The 16,725-nt window shown below is 50.8% G+C and overlaps 1 protein-coding gene across 1 annotated transcript; it reads left to right on the forward strand.

Moving 5' to 3' along the window:
- The first annotated feature begins 217 nt into the window (after positions 1 to 217).
- On the forward strand, positions 218 to 15,773 carry LOC127045883 (E3 ubiquitin-protein ligase TRIM39-like). The gene is made up of 7 exons (XM_050942686.1): positions 218 to 2,711; positions 6,261 to 6,347; positions 8,921 to 9,151; positions 10,295 to 10,317; positions 11,421 to 11,536; positions 12,580 to 12,612; positions 15,160 to 15,773. Exons 1-7 carry the CDS (start codon positions 2,292 to 2,294, stop codon positions 15,669 to 15,671), a joined length of 1,422 nt encoding a protein of 473 aa, XP_050798643.1. The 5' UTR covers positions 218 to 2,291; the 3' UTR covers positions 15,672 to 15,773.
- The last annotated feature ends 952 nt before the right edge of the window (positions 15,774 to 16,725 follow it).

The following is a 16,725-nucleotide window of genomic DNA, read 5'->3' on the forward strand; positions in this document are numbered from 1 at the left end:
CGGGGTTAGCTGCCGTGGAGGAGGGGCTTTCAAGGGGGGGTGTCTGCTGTGAGGGGAGCTCTCCAGGTGGGGGGGTGGGTTAGCTGCCACGGCAGGTGGGGTTAGCTGCCGTGGGGGGGGTCCTCGAGTGGGAGGGGTGCATGGATGTGGTTAGCTGCCACAGGGGGGCGGTGGGTGGGGTTAGCTGGGGGGGGATGGCGCAAGGTGGAAGTTTCACCTAGGGCACAAAACTCCCTTACACCAGCCCTGAGAGGAGCTGAGTTCGGCTAAGCCAGAGCCAAGGAGATTTCCTTCCACACGTAGCAAGGGAGCTGCTGTCCCCCTGTTACTTGGACCCCTGTTCATCCTCTGGGCTGAGCCGAGAGCTGGGCCAAGACCTGTAATCAACGCTAGCACAAGCAGCAGGAGTGACCACCTTGACAGACCTGCAAGCTGGCAAGGCCCTCCCACCTGCGGAGGTGTTCCTCCAGCCAGGGCTAAGGTGCAGGAGACTTGTACCAGCATTGCCTGTGCCAGGGCTAAACGGGGTGTGCTAATATCAGAGATCTCCTCAGTCAACTCTTTCAGGGTTCTTGGGTTCAGGCCTGCTGATTTAAAAATGTTTATCCCTAGGAGATGTTGTTTAATATCCTCTTTGATTACTAACAGACTGGAAAGTACTTCATCATCTTCTTGTGATTGAGTACATCAGCCTGCTCCTTTCCAAATACAGAACACAAATATTTATCCTTTTCTGCATCACTATCAACAGTGTTACCATCTCCATCGTGTAATGGGCCTATACCAGTGCTAGGATTTCTTTCATTTCTAACATAATTAGAAAACCTCTCACTTATTACCCTTAGCCATGCCAGCCATGGATTTTTCCCTGATGTCTTCAGCTTCCTTTATCAATTTTCTACAAATCCTGATTTCTAATATCTGTTGATTGCTATCTATTTCCCCTTTTCCCATATGTTATATATTGGTTTTTATTTCTAATTGCTGCCTTCACTTCATCACTGAACCAGATGCAGTTTGCTGCCTCAGCAGAGATCTTGTTTAAGACTGCTTTGCTCTTATCTAGCACCTGTCTTCTCAGGATCTAAAGCTCCTTTGCAAACACTGATATGTTACACCCCTCAAACCTCTTTGAGGTTAGTTAGTATTTTCCTCATTTTTTTACAAAAAGGAGAAACTGAGGCAAAAAGCAGTGAGGTGATTTTCCCAAGACAGAGAGTGAGGTCAGAGGCTGGTGTAAAGCATAGGAGAAACATTTTCAAAAACTCTGAAGTGACTTACATAAATACATCCCATTATATTTTTGAAAATGGGACCTAGGATACATCTAAAAGAACCCATGGGAGCCCATCTTAGAGCCCATGTCAACTGGCTCAGGCTCACAGAGCTCACATTATGAGGGTCAAAATAACAGTCTAGATGTTCCCGCTTGGGCTGAGCCCCAGGCTTTGACAGTTTCAGAGCCCAGGCTCCAGCCGGAGCAGGGATGTCTACACTGCTATTTTTAGCCCCCTAGCACAAGCCTGAGTCAATTGACCCAAGTTCTGGGACTCACTGCCATGGGAGGAGTTTTTGCAGTGGAGATCTACCCTTAGGCACCTAAGTCACTTAGGCACTTTTGAAAATGTTACCATAGACCTGCTGATTTTGAGTCCTTAATCCCAAGATACTCCTTCATCTAAACTGACAGGTCTGCAACACTCCTGTTTTCTGCACAAGAACATTTCTCTTGCTCCTGGGGAAGGGTGTAGGTGTGCGTGTCTTTCCTCCAGGCACCAGTATTGACCCTCCAGGACAATGATGCTCAGACCGAGGCTCGAGAGCTGCAAGCGGCTCTTAAATGTGTCTCCTGTGACTCTTTGCAGCACGATATGAAAACACTGTGATTTAATTATTAACCAATCAGGATGCTTTTACTATTTCATTAACCAATTATGCTATTAACTTACACTAAGTTATTAACATATTTGCTATCAGAATTATATATATATATAAACTAAATATTTCCCCTGCCAGACTGTTTTAATATGAATATAGAGCACTATAATGAATGAAACAGTGAATTCACGCTCCTGTGACTCTTTTCGGCAATGTTGATCACTAATTTGGTTCCTGAACTACTGAGCCCTGAGAATCACTGCTCTAGGGTGTGACTTAGGAGCTTGCAAGGCAAACGACTTTCAGGGCACAAAGCCAGAGGAGGAGGGAATCCACACCCTCTCCTGTCAAATCCACTGCTGAGCAGATGAAAGTGAAACTCATTTAGCGTCTGTTTCCTGGAGAAAAGACTCATGGCTCAGGCTGCTGCGAATCTGACTGAAAATCTCCAGAATGAAGCTACTTGTCCCATCTGCCTGGACTCTTTTAAAGATCCAGTGATCACAGAGTGCAGCCACAATTTCTGTGGGGCATGTATCCGTGAGTACTGCAAGGAATCATCGAGAAACCTCTCCTGTCCTCAGTGCAGGAGGACAATCCAGCCAAGAAACTTCAGGCCCAACAGGCAGCTGGCAAACATGGTGGAAATAGCTGTGCAGCTCGGTGTCGAAGCAGCAAAGAAAGCGCGAGACATTGTGTGCAAGGAGCACAAGGAACCTTTGAAGCTCTTCTGCGAACAAGACCAGAGCCCAATCTGCCTGGTATGCAGGGAGTCCCGGGGGCACAGGGACCACGCTGTGGCGCCCATAGAGGAGGCAGCACAGGCCTATAAGGTAGGAAACCTGACACTGTGAAATGTCTCCGAAGAGAAGCTCAGCCCAAGTCACTGGAAGTTTTGCCATTTAATTGGGGGGGGGGGGGGGAGAAGCTCATTCCAGTAAGTGAGCCAGGTCAAGGGAAGGTCAGACTCTCTGCCTCCCACCCCACCCCGCCCCGCCCCGCCCTGGGAATTCACTGCCCATCGTGCCCTATAACCCTCAGCTCCCCGCTCTCCCCCCCGCCCCGGAACTCACTGCCCATCATGAACCCCCAGCTCCCCACTCCCCCCCAGAACTCACTGCCCATCGTGAACCCCCAGCTCCCCACTGCCCCCCAGAACTCACTGCCCATCATGAACCCCCAGCTCCCCACTCCCCCTCAGAACTCACTGCCCATCGTGCCCTATAACCCCCAGCTCCCCACTGCCCCCCAGAACTCACTGCCCATCATGAACCCCTAGCTCCCCACTCCCCCCCAAACTCACTGCCCATCATGAACCCCCAGCTCCCCACTCCCCCCCAAACTCACTGCCCATCGTGCCCTATAACCCCCAGCTCCCCACTCCCCCCCAAACTCACTACCCATCGTGAACCCTTAGCTCCCCACCCCCCAAACTCACTGCCCATCGTGAACCCCCAGCTCCCCACTCCCCCCCCAGAACTCACTGCCCATCGTGCCCTATAACCCCCAGCTCCCCACTCCCCCCCAAACTCACTACCCATCGTGAACCCTTAGCTCCCCACCCCCCAAACTCACTGCCCATCGTGAACCTCCAGCTCCCCACTCCCCCCCCAGAACTCACTGCCCATCGTGCCCTATAACCCCCAGCTCCCCACTCCCCCCCCAGAACTCACTGTATTGTGCCTTATACCCCCAGCTCCCCACTCCCCCCCCCGGAACTCACTGCCCATCGTGAACCCCTAGCTTCCCACTCCTACCCCCCCAAACTCACTGCCCATCGTGAACCCCCAGCTCCCCACTCCCCCCTCCGGAACTCACTGCTCATCTTGAACCCCCAGCTCCCCACTCCCCCCCCCCGAACTCACTGTCTATTGTGCCCTATACCCCCCAGCTCTCCCTCCTCCCCCCCCCCCAAACTCACTGCCCATCCTGCCCTATAATCCCCAGCTCTCCCTCCCCTGGAACTCACTGCCCATCCTGTCTTATACCCCCCAGCTCCCCACTCCCCCTGGAACTCACTGCCCATCATGCCCTAGAACCCCTGCTCTCCCTCCCCATCAGAACTCATTGGCCATCCTGCCCTATACCCTCTAGCTCTCCCTCTCCCCCCCCCTCCGGAACTCACTGCCCATCATGCCCTATAACCCCCAGCTGCCCCCCACCCGGAACTCACTGCCCATCGTGTGTTATACCCCTCAACTCCCCACTCCACCCCCCCTAGAACTCACTGCCCATCGTGTGTTATACCCCCCAGCTCCCCACTCCCCCTGGAACTCACTGCCCATCATGCCCTATAACCCCCAGCTGCCCCCCACCCGGAACTCACTGCCCATCGTGTGTTATACCCCCCAGCTCCCCACTCCCCCTGGAACTCACTGCCCATCATGCACTATAACTCCCAGCTGCCCCCCCCCCGGAACTCACTGCCTGTCGTGTGTTATACCCCCCAGCTCCCCACTCCCCCTGGAACTCACTGCCCATCATGCCCTATAACTCCCAGCTGCCCCCCCCCCGGAACTCACTGCCTGTCGTGTGTTATACCCCCCAGCTCCCCACTCCCCCTGGAACTCACTGCCCATCATGCCCTATAACCACCAGCTGCCCCCCCCCCCCCCCCGGAACTCACTGCCCGTCGTGTGTTATACCCCCCAGCTCCCCATTCCACCCCCCCAGAACTCACTGCCCATCATGTCTTATAACCCCCAGCTCCCCAATCCCCCTGGAACTCACTGCCCATCATGCCCTATAACCCCCAGCTGCCCCCCACCCGGAACTCACTGCCCATCGTGTGTTATACCCCTCAGCTCCCCACTCCACCTCCCCTAGAACTCACTGCCCATCGTGTGTTATACCCCCCAGCTCCCCACTCCCCCTGGAACTCACTGCCCATCATGCCCTATAACTCCCAGCTGCCCCCCCCCCCCGGAACTCACTGCCTGTCGTGTGTTATACCCCCCAGCTCCCCACTCCCCCTGGAACTCACTGCCCATCATGCCCTATAACTCCCAGCTGCCCCCCCCCGGAACTCACTGCCTGTCGTGTGTTATACCCCCCAGCTCCCCACTCCCCCTGGAACTCACTGCCCATCATGCCCTATAACCACCAGCTGCCCCCCCCCCGGAACTCACTGCCCGTCGTGTGTTATACCCCCCAGCTCCCCATTCCACCCCCCCAGAACTCACTGCCCATCATGTCTTATAACCCCCAGCTCCCCAATCCCCCTGGAACTCACTGACCATCATGCCCTATACCCCCAACTGCCCTCTCCCCCCACTCCCCAGGGCCCTGCCTGTCCTGCTGAGAAGCCAGAGGAGAGGTCAGCACAGAAATGGACGCTGTATGAGCAGACAAATTTGGATCTGGCTCACTGATCCTGCTGCTTGTCTTCTAACCCCTTCTTGCTCAGGTTCTGGCTTGAGTCTTCTACTCATTGAGGCTCTTCTTGGACTGGTTTGTAAACTGTGAATGCTGATAGTTCTGGTGGAAAAGTGCTATCGACACAGCTGTGTGTCATGTAGGGAAATTCACAAACAAAACCTTTCTTAGGGTTTGTAAGGGTGACAGTATATTTCAGTGGAATTTACCTACCACTCAGAAAATGCATAGAAGAGCTAGGTATTGTTGTTCATTCACTGTGATTTTATTTTTTATACTCTCAATAGGGTTCTTCTCCCTCAAAAACTCAGCAGTAACTAGTTGAAGCTTCATTCATGCCAGATATTCCTCCTTCACTTGCAGTCACCCCATGCAAGTTACACTGTAGCTAGTCTTCGAACATTTGCAACAAAAGGGATAACAATAGATAACATCGTAAGTGTTTATTATCTGGAGAATTCAAACTTTAAAACTGCGCATTATATTGGTTTTAAACTTCTCCTACTGACTCTTGCAAGTCTCCACCAGACTAAAAGTATGACTGAGAGTACAATGAATTTGACATGCCAGTAACTCTATGGGTCCATTTTATTAACGTAAAAACAAGTGTTTACATCTTTTCAAACCCCTCCTCGCTCACTCAGCCCCGAGATAGCAGCAGGCCCTTCTCGGAAAGATCCACAAAACATCTTTGGAGTTTCCATGTCAAACATTTTAGAAATATTATTGGCCAAAAAGTTAGAATTTTTTTTCAACAAGTAAACTGAAGTTTCAGACACAATAACTTTAAAACTCCTTGCCTGAGTTGTTTGGCTCCTTTTAGGGGATGTTCGAGGAGGGCTTGAAAACTGGACTTGTAACGGGGAGCTGGCCTTAACTATAGAGCTGCTACTGTTGCTCCATAAGGGAGCTTTGCACATGTGTAGAGCTGATGTAACCACCCATAATACTGCTGCATACTGTGTAAAATAAAACATGGACATCATCGAATCCATATTTCTTTCCAGGAAAAGCTTCAGAGCAATTTGTGTTTCTTACAAAAGGAGAGAGAAGAATTTGAACCATATGGAGAAGAGAAAAGCGACGAGCTGCTGGTAACTACCTACCTACCTGTTTATATGGGCCTCATCACAGCAGTGCTAGAGCACCCAATGGGTGTTCACATGACAAGTGGGTTCGCACCAGGCCATTGACAACACTGCCACTACCCTGCACTTTCAAACAGTTCACTAGGGAACTATCAGGCAGGGTCACAGGGCCAGTTACCGCACACAAGCTGGTAGATTTACATCTGAGGCCATGTCTACATCTAAAATTTTGCAGCGCTGGTTGTTACAGCTGTATTAGTACAGCTGTATAGGGCCAGCGCTGCAGAGTGGCCACACTTACAGCAACCAGCGCTGCAAGTGGTGTTAGATGTGGCCACACTGCAGCGCTGTTGGGCGGCTTCAAGGGGTTTCGGGGAACGCGAGAGCAAACCGGGAAAGGAGACCAGCTTCGCCGCGGTTTGCTCTCGCGTTCCGCGAACCACCCTGCAAACCGGAGGGAAGGAGACCTGCTTGCTCGGGTTCGGGGACCGCGAGAGCAAACCGGGAAAGGAGACCAGCTTCGCCGCGGTTTGCTCTCGCGTTCCGCGAACCCCGAGCAAGCCGGTCTCCGTCCCTGCGGTTTGCAGGGTGGTTCCGGGAACGCGAGAGCAAACCGGGGAAGGAGACCAGCTTCGCCGCGGTTTGCTCTCGCGTTCCGCGAACCACCCTGCAAACCGCAGGGAAGGAGACCTGCTTGCTCGGGTTCGGGGACCGCGAGAGCAAACCGGGGAAGGAGACCAGCTTCGCCGCGGTTTGCTCTCGCGTTCCCCGAACCACCCTGCAAACCGCAGGGAAGGAGACCTGCTTGCTCGGGGAACGCGAGAGCAAACCGCGGCGAAGCTGGTCTCCTTCCCCGCTTTGCTCTCGCGTTCCCGGAACCGCCGAGCAAGCAGGTCTCCTTCCCTGCGGTTTGCAGGGTGGTTCGCGGAACGCGAGAGCAAACCGCGGCGAAGCTGGTCTCCTTCCCCGGTTTGCTTTCGCGTTCCCGGAACCACCCTGCAAACCGCAGGGACGGAGACCGGCTTGCTCGGGGTTCGGGGAACGCGACAGCAAGCCGGGGAAGGAGACCAGCTTGATTACCAGGAGGCTTCCTCAGGTATGCTGGGATACCTGCTTATTCCACGGAGGTCAAGAAAAGCGCTGGTAAGTGACTACACTTGATTACCAGCGCTGGATCCTCTACACCCGAGACAAAACGGGAGTACGGCCAGCGCTGCAAACAGGGAGTTGCAGCGCTGGTGGTGCCCTGCAGATGTGTACACCTCCTAAGTTGCAGCGCTGTAACTCCCTCACCAGCGCTGCAACTTTCTGATGTAGACAAGCCCTGAGCTTGCTGTGCACTAACCCGCCATATAGACACGACCTTAGTAACATGGCAGTAATACGAGCCTGTTTTGCACTTGGCTGTTGCATGAGCAGACAGTGTGGACTACACTCCCTCATGAGTAACATGCCGCTCTCTCTGGGGTCCATAGAGCTGGCAGAGCTATTCATTGCAAACCGTGTTGGTTACAGTTGTATTCTCGTTCTGGTTAGCAGATCACTTCCCAACTGATCTTGATCTTCTACTAATGTATCTGTTATTCCCTCCCTCCTCTCCCACTGTCTCCATATCCCTTTTAACCTCCACTTTCTACTGCTACTGCTAGCTCTCCTTTACCCTCACTGCCCTCCTTCCCCCCTTCTCCCCACAAATCTACATCTCCTTTCCACTGCTTCTGCCTCGCCTCTGATGATATCTGCCCTAACCCAGGTCCTCCCTCTATCCCCACACTCCCTGCCTTCCACCCCCATCCCCGTCACCACCTCTGTCCCTCTGGATCTTCTCTTTCACTCTCAGCCCTCATTCACAACCTCCCTCTTTTCCTTCTCTTGCTCTCCCTGGAAGGCTCACTCCATCTCCAAAAAAGTTGGTTTGCCATGACCTCTTCATCTCCTGGCACCCACATAAAATCAGATGTCCCTTCTGACACAGCTTCAATAGACACTTTTCCCCCATGATGGCCTCCTCTACTCTCAACCACTGCCCCCCCCCCATGCCTCCCTGGTCACCTTCTTTGACTTTGAGTCCTGGCTCTTCCTCTCTTCACAATCCCCACCCTCACCATTGGGGACTTCAGCTTCCATACTGATGTCCAGCCCAATCTCTTAGCCTCCCCCTCCTCTTCTCCTTTGACCTTCAGCCCTATTTTGGATCTCCTTTTTGACAAAATGGCCAAGCACTTGACCTTCTCTTCTCTAAACACTGCTTCCTCCCTAACCTCTCAGCTCCATTTCTTCTGTCCTACCACCACTTCATCTCCTTCAACAACATGCACCAGGTCCTCTTGTCATCTCCAGTAGCTTCTCTACCACTCTTCCTGCTGTCTTCTCCACTGGCTCAGTTATGATTTACTCCACTTCTCAAGCTCCTATCCCTTAGACTCTTTTGTCCTTCTTTCTCACTGTAAGATTTATTCTTCCAGTCCCCAACTCTGTCTCACCTGCCACATCCATACACACAAGGATTTATGGAGAGTGAAAAGACTTCACCTGTAATACCAACATGCCTCTCCTCTCTTTATATCTGTTCCCTGCAGAGACAGACAGAATTGGAGAGATGGAAGATTTTGTCGGAATTTGAGCAATTGCATGAGTTTTTGAGTGAACAACAGTGCCTTCTTCTGGCGCAGCTGGAAATGCTAGATGAGGAGATTTTAAAGAGGCGGCATGAATATGTCACCAAAGTGTCAGAGAAAAAGTTACTACTCAACGAACTGATCAGCGAGATACAAAGGAAATGTTCCCAGCCAGCGACAGAATTCCTTAAGGTGAGGCTGCACTGTACATACCCCGTGACCCTGTGCAAAGAGGAAAGACTCCTGAGATATTGAAGCCCAGCTATGGGATACTGGAGTCCAGGACTCAGAGCTCATGGTATAACTGAAATACTGACTGTAAAATTGAAATACTGAACTATACAGTGTCAGTGCATCTCTGAATTATATGTAAACAGAGGGAGCATTTCTTCCTCTGAATGATCTTGAATAGAAATAGAGGAAAAATTACCCATGAGGAGAAACTCCAAACAGTCTCTGGGGCTTCAGAAAGTATGTGGTGTCCAAAAGGTTAATGTTTAACTGTTTAATTCCCACCTGGGCTGTCACCTGGGAACTGGTTCATTTCCTGGGTTCAGAGAAAGCCAGTAGGTCGCTATGTAGGCAGGCATGAAAGGAAGATTTCTGGCTGCTGGGAGATGGGTCAGGTCAGGACTTGTAGGAGGAACCAATTCCACCATTTGAGGAAGTCCCCTGGCCTTCACTTCCAACCAGAGCAGGGACACATTGCACTTGGGTATCTGAGGCTGACTGTGGAGAAGAATTGGGAAGGAGCCCAGAGGGGCTGCATGCAGGGAGGTGGCCTCAATGATGTCATGACTGAAAGAGAGGGTGAGTGCAAGGCTTCTGTGCTTCTTAATGTATGAGGCGGGGGAAGAGGTGGGTGGTCCTACGTCACTTGCCGCAAGAGGCTGGAATGGTTGGAGGAGTCTTATCTTGATGAGGTGGGAAGAGGAAGGGAAAGAGGTGCTATGGAGATGAGAAGATGAGGGAGCCATCCTTGGGAATCAAATAAAGCCTCCCTTTTACTTCTGACTTCGGTGCTGATCCTGCAGTGAAACCCATGCAGGCAGACCCCTTCGCCTTCATAGAGTCCCACTGATGGGCAGGCATCTGCCCACGTGGAGTCAATTGCAGGATGGGGGCCTAAGTTACCAGAAATTTAATGTTTCCCATTGTGGAGACCTGCAGATGAGACTCAAACTGCAAACACAGATTCATCCCCCCAGCAGAAAACATGCTGGGCTGGATTCACCAGCATAGCCCCATTGACTTGCCGTGGTATAGCGAGGAGACACATTCAACCCTCCTTTCTTGTGGCACATGACCTGAGCATCTGTTTTCTTTCCCTTCTAGGATGTTGGCAGCACCTTGAGCAGGTACCTTCTGGGCTCATTCTCATTCTCCCTCCCACCATAGTGTGCTCAGAAAAGTCTTGGAAACAGTCCTGAAGACCCAGCTTCCCAACATGCAGCAGCTGTGGGATGTTTTGTATTTAATATAACTGTCACTGGTACAAAGGGGCTGAGTTTTGGTTGCCAGGGGAATGGTACTTGGATAAAATCTCAACTTTTTTTTGGTTTCATTTTACATTTTTAAAATAATACTAAATGGCTCCTCTGCATTTGGTGAGACAGAGCGGTGTCGGGCAAGTCCCCTATAGCCAGCTGAAGTCAGCGAGAGTTGTGGCTGCTCAGCAGCTCTGAAAAATCAAGCTTTCAGCCTCTAAGTACCTTTCTTTCTCCTTGTGTAAAATGAGGTGTTAACTCCCCTGTGGACAGGGCACTAAACCAGGCATTGGGAGAGCCGAGTTCTAGTCCTAGCTCTGCTACTGCCCTGCTGGGTGACCTGGGGCAGTCACTTCCTCTCCCTGTGCTTTTGTCTAGTTAAGACTATAAACCCTTCAGGAAAGGGATTCTCTCTTCCTGTGAGTTTGTGCTGCTTCCAACCCAAAGAGGCCCTAATTTTATCTGGACATCTCTGTAATCTGACTAACAATGATAGTTCAAAGGGGGGCAGTACGGTTCTCTTTGTACTTGCTAACCAGTATAATTGCTGCCCTTCCTATTTCTCTAATTGCCATGCGGATTAGAAGCCTTGTCCCTGTTAGAGTGTTGATGGGCTCAGCAGGCTGAGGTCTTTAAGCTTTCTGGGCAGGTGGAGAGTTCGGGATTAGACCGTTGGGTGAATGCTCTCAGGGTGTGTCTACACGACAAGCGCAGCTGCAGCACCGCTGGAGCATAGACACTGACTAAAGCAACACAAGAGGGTTTCCATCACTGTAGTAAATTCAGCCCCTCATGAGGTGGTAGCGAGGCTGTTGGAAGAATTCTTCCATCGATCTTGTGCATCCACAGTGGGGGTTAGGTCAACCTAACTGCATTGCACAGAGCGTGAAATTTTTCACAGCTCTGCGTGATGAAGGTACATTGACCTAAATTTTAGGTGTAGACCAGACCTCAGGATATGTGTGTTTTCCTAGGTGTGAGTGTGTGAAGGTCCCAACTCCAGAGCCCGTTTCTCCTGTGCTGAAGAAGAGAGTCAGCAACTTCTCTGAAAATAATAACCTTGTAACAGGGGTGCTGGCCATGTTCAAAGGTAAAACAAAGTGACCTTGTGGGTGATGTCTCCAGTCCTGTCTCCCCAGGGACCCATTGTTTCTCTCTTCTACCCCATTGTCTGGTTCTTGGTGCCCCATACGCTGTTGCTCCTTTGCCTCTGTCCCCCTCCCCCATCTCGCTCTTTCTCATCTGTTTTTTGTCATTATGGGTCCCCACCACATCTCTCACTGGACCTTAGCTTTCTTCCTCACCACTCCTGAACCATCTTCAGCTACAAAATCTCTGCCAGCTGATTCCTTGTACAGAAGTGCGTCTGCCATTGGTTCTACTCTGTCATGTCTTGTTGGCACCTATGAGTCTCCATCCACTCTTGAGTCCTGTGAAGTCTCACTGCAGCCAGTGTAGAGGGTTCTGGGAACTAAATGTGTTTGCTGTACATGAAGGGGCAGAGAGGGGAATCCACAAGTTTGGGAGGTGATATAACAGAGCACTCGGCGGGAGCTGGGAGGAAGGGAGCCATGGGGTGTACTTGGGGAGTGGGGCAGAGGAGTGTTCCAAATTTTGGCTTCCGTCTCCTCTAACTAGAGACAATCATGCTACTACCACAGTGCTACAAAGACCAGCAGGAAAAGACACACACACACACACACCTAGCCTACTAGGGATTGTCACACCAGCCAGAGTGACCATGGGTGATGGCATCACACCAGGCACCATGTAGCAAAGTTCAAAAATCTGGCTCAGTCCTGCAAATCCATGAATCTCTGAGGCGGCCGCACAGGTGGCCCCAGGTAGGGTCATGGTATGTGTCCCTTTGCATATCTCTGGAAAGTTAGAGAACTCGGTGTGCTGTGATGATTTCATCCTTCCTGGTGACATGGCTGAAGGGTGTGCAATGCCATTGTTGGATATGATGAATGACTGATGGGAGGCCAGATCCGTGTGAGACTGTGACATTTTGCACAAATTCAAACCACTTTATACTCAGGATTTGGTGCTGATAGCACATCTGGAATAGTGCTATGAGAACTGGTGTGCATGAGATCTCATCCCTCTCCTGTCTCCTTTTTCTTCATCTAGAGAATCTGCGAGCTCAGCTGGATAAAGAAAAAGGTATGTTTCTGTCACTGCTGGGAACAAATAAGAGGCAAAGGTTTTCTAAAATGAGGAGCTAGAACAGTACTTCATTGCAGAGGTGGGCGTAGGCCACAAGGTCTGGATGTGGATTTAGAACACAGCAAACTGGCGAGAGCTCAGATCTGGGTTGTGATTAGACCTGTTATAGAAATACATGCCCAGCATTGTTCTGTGACAATGGTAAAGAATCCCAGAAACTTGCTGTCTTCTAACACTGAACAGGAAACGTTATTCAGAACAGTATAAGCTCTAAAGCTACACCGTCCCTCTCTGCTTCTCCCTTCTGGCTCAGATTCAGCAAGGTATTAAATATGTGTAACTTTAACAGGACAATGTAGGTGGTTGAAGTTATGCACGTGCTTAAGCACTTTGTTGAACTCGGCTCTTAAAGAAACAACTCACATATCCTCAAAGGCACTTTTGGATTGGGATCCAGATTCATAATGTAAACAAAGTTCAAGGGTGCTCTGATCCACAATTTTGGTTCAGACCATTGCTGCTCCCTCTGGATTTTCTGGGAGAAGAGGCAGCTGAAACCAAAGAGAGGTTTTCACCATTAGAAGAGATTGTCTCCACCAGCTATATGAACTCTGAAGGCATGCAGGTGCCATCCTGTGACTGTGTTAGTTGTTGCTGGAATAGTGGTTTAAAAGGAGGGGCTGAGGAACCGTAAGTGTAATGATAAGTACGAAATAGGACTGAGGTGAAAGGGCTGGATTATATAAACATAAGATGGCCAAGTGATGGCAGGCCAATGAGGAGGTGGTCACTGCTTTCTAGAAACTACCTTGGAGTTAGCCGTGGCTGAGTTTTATTAAGACTGACTGTAAGCCCTGGCTCCTCTATACCTGTGGGCTTTAGTGCAAGCTGCTAACCTGAGATACAAGCTCAGTTGCCACGTCTTCACTGCTGTTGTAACCCATGAGCTGACCCAAGTTAAGAACAGGCCTCTTTCTGTAATCCTAAGAACTGTTACCTTTGCTGACTCCTTAGTATTTACGCCCTGTCCACAGTAGAACTGAAACCGCTGTAGCAGCAACAGTGTTTTTTAAACATGATGTTCTATCATCTTCTCCTAAACCAGAGTAGATAAGGATCTACATCCCCTATAGAGTCTGTGTAGAGGTGTATACTAGTCCAGTTAGAAATAGAAATAGGCCTGATCTGGATATGCGACACCCTTAAATTAAAAAATATTTGGAACCAGAGGTTTGATTAAGGCCATGGCAGCAACAGGAGACAGCCCCAGAATTTAGATCTAGGTTGGGATTCTTAACATCTCCCTCCATTACCACCCCAAAAAAGCCAGGGATACATGCATATCCCTGCTTATAAAAATCCCTGTCCACGCTGATCAAGGAAATGGTGCTTCTGCTGAACTGTTGCTAGCACAGCTTCCACCATTATGGCATAAAAACATGCTTCTCTCCTGAAAAGCATAGCACAGAAAGTCATTGGGGAGCTCACTGCACCTGTGTCTCTCACTGCCGTGTCAGGGTTGAAACAGAAATTGAGACGAGTCTCATGTACATCTGGGCTGTGGGGTAACAATTAGAATCCAAAGTGGACTGGAAATGGTCCAACGTACAATCAGCTGAAGCTAAAGCCAATTGCATTCATGGGGTTAAATCCTAGCTCTCCTGATGTCAATGGCAAAACTCCCATTAGTTTCAATGGGTCCAGGATTTCATCCATGTGGTTTTATTTATGGGTGGCGAATATAAGAGGCCAGGGAAGGCTAAACCTCTCCAAACAGGATTCAGTGCACTTCCCTCTGGAGGTGCAGTGGCTGCCGTCTTTGGAGCACCGCCACTGCTGAAAGGGCACCTGGCCCATAACACCACTCGTGCTCCGCCCTGAGGCTCCACTCCCATTCGTCCTCTTCCCCTGTTGCCCCACCCACGCTGCTCCTCTTCCTGCCTTTGCCCCGCCTCTTCCTCCCGAGGTCCCACCTCTTCCCGCGAGGACCCTGCTGATTGTGCCTTTCTGCCGCCTTCCGAGGCTCCCCCACTGCTCCTCTGCAGGCAGGGGAGGCCCCAGGGAAAGGGCTGAAGAGGTACGAGCAGCGGGCGGGGGAGGCCTCAGAGGAGGGGACAAAGAGGCAGGAGCAGGCAGGGATCTCGGGGGAGGGGGCCGAGTGGGAGTGAGACCTGGGCAAAGGGAGGTGGAGTGTTGGCAGGGCCTCAGGGGGAGGAGGCTGAGCAGGGATGGGCCTTGGGGTGGAGCAGGGGGTGGGGCCATGGTCTGGGTGTCAGTGGCCCCTCTCATTTCTGGTGCTCACACCTAGCCTCCCCAAATGCGTGAGTCACATGCCGGCCATGGTTTTATTCCTGATTTAGCTCCCGTGGAAGGAGTCTTTCCTGTTCTTGGCTCAGACCATGAATATTCCTCCTGCCTTCCCCACTCCATTTAATTCTGGAGGAAGGAAATTCACTGATTTGCTCCAGAACTGACCTAGAAATGGGTTCTGCCTCTCTCTGATTGTCTCTTTCTCTCTCTTTCTCTATCTGCATCATTCTCTAGTCAACGTGACTCTGGATCCGGAAACAGCAAATCCCCACCTCATCCTGTCAGAGGATGGGAAAAGTGTGAAACTCAGAGCAGGGAGGCTGGATGTGCCTGCCAATCCCAAGAGGTTCATGTCGAGCCCCTGTGTCCTGGGATCTGAGGGATTCACAACAGGGAGACACTATTGGGAGCTGGAGGTTGGAGATGGGGACGGCTGGGCTGTGGGGGCTGCCAGAGAGTCTGTGGAGAGAAACAGGCCGTCAGTGCTTCAGACGGAAGGGATCTGGGCTGTACGTCTGGGCTGGGATCGTCAATACACAGCTCTCACTTTTCCTCCAACCCCTCTCTCACTTGATGAGAAGCCCAGGAAGATCCGAGTTCACTTGGACTACGAAGAGGGGCAAGTGACCTTTTACAACGCAGAGAACATGACCCAAATCTTCAATTTCTCTGCCTCTTTCAATGAGAAAATCTTCCCTTACTTCTGGCTCTGGTCCCCGGAATCATGTATCCAGATGTGTCCCTGATGGTATCAAGCTTCTTATAGTGGCTCTCACATGAGAACTCCTGCACACTTGACTGCAGCTGGAGAAAGAGAGGATTCATTAAAATAACGCTAACTAACCAAACGCTCAGAAATTATCTGCTTGTATTGCTCATTGCAGTAAGTTCATCTGCACTCGTTACCCAGAGCCTTGGGCTGGATCATCTCCTTTGTGTATTGCCATAAAACTTTGGTGTCTACTGGATGTTCTGTACTGCCCCTTTAAGTGTTGATGCCAGGTTTTCACCACAAAATTCATAGCTTCACTCTGCTAGCACACTTCTGTCAGTCAAGGGTGTGATGAGGTGTAATTTGTGACCCACGAAGCTGTGCTGGCAAAAGCCCCTAATGTAATACTTTCAAATGTGCACTTTTACCACTATAGGTAAGGCTAAGATGTTGTCATGGTTATTTTTAGTAAAAGACAGGGACAGGTCTTGGGCAATAAACAAAAATTTACAGAAGCCTGTGACCTGTCCCTGTCTTTCGTTAAAAATAACTGACAACATGGGACTGATCCGGAGCCCTGCTGCGGGAGAGGAGGGATGGAGGTCCAGCACCCACCGCCACTGCGGCTGACAGCTCTGGGGTCCCGCCAGTGGCTGAGAGCTGCATGGCCCCCACCCCCTGTAGCAGCTGAGAGCTCCCAGGGCCCCCTGTAGCAGCTGAAAGCAGCAGGGGCCCGTGCTGGCTGACAGTTCCAGCCCCGCCATCCCCTGGTTGAAACAGAAAATGTCACGGATTCCGTGATTTCCATGACCTAATCTTAGCTTTAACTATAGGTTATGTCTCTTGGAAGGGATACAGTCACTTATGCCAACCAAAGCACAATTTTGACAGTATAAGCTGTCCATACTAGGAGTGCTTTGCTGGTATAATACACCGGTATTCTTACAGCAAAGCCTTCCAAATGGGAACCTGGCCTAAGAGCTCTGCCTTTTTGCAGTGACAGCAGCCATTTTGTCCCTAGAATTGCTGCAGCCTGTTACAAGAGAGAGACAGGCAAACTTAATTCCTACTGCGAGGCAGTTGCAAAT

The sequence above is a fragment of the Gopherus flavomarginatus genome, chromosome 2, assembly GCF_025201925.1.
Source record: "Gopherus flavomarginatus isolate rGopFla2 chromosome 2, rGopFla2.mat.asm, whole genome shotgun sequence".
Lineage (NCBI taxonomy): Eukaryota > Metazoa > Chordata > Testudines > Testudinidae > Gopherus > Gopherus flavomarginatus.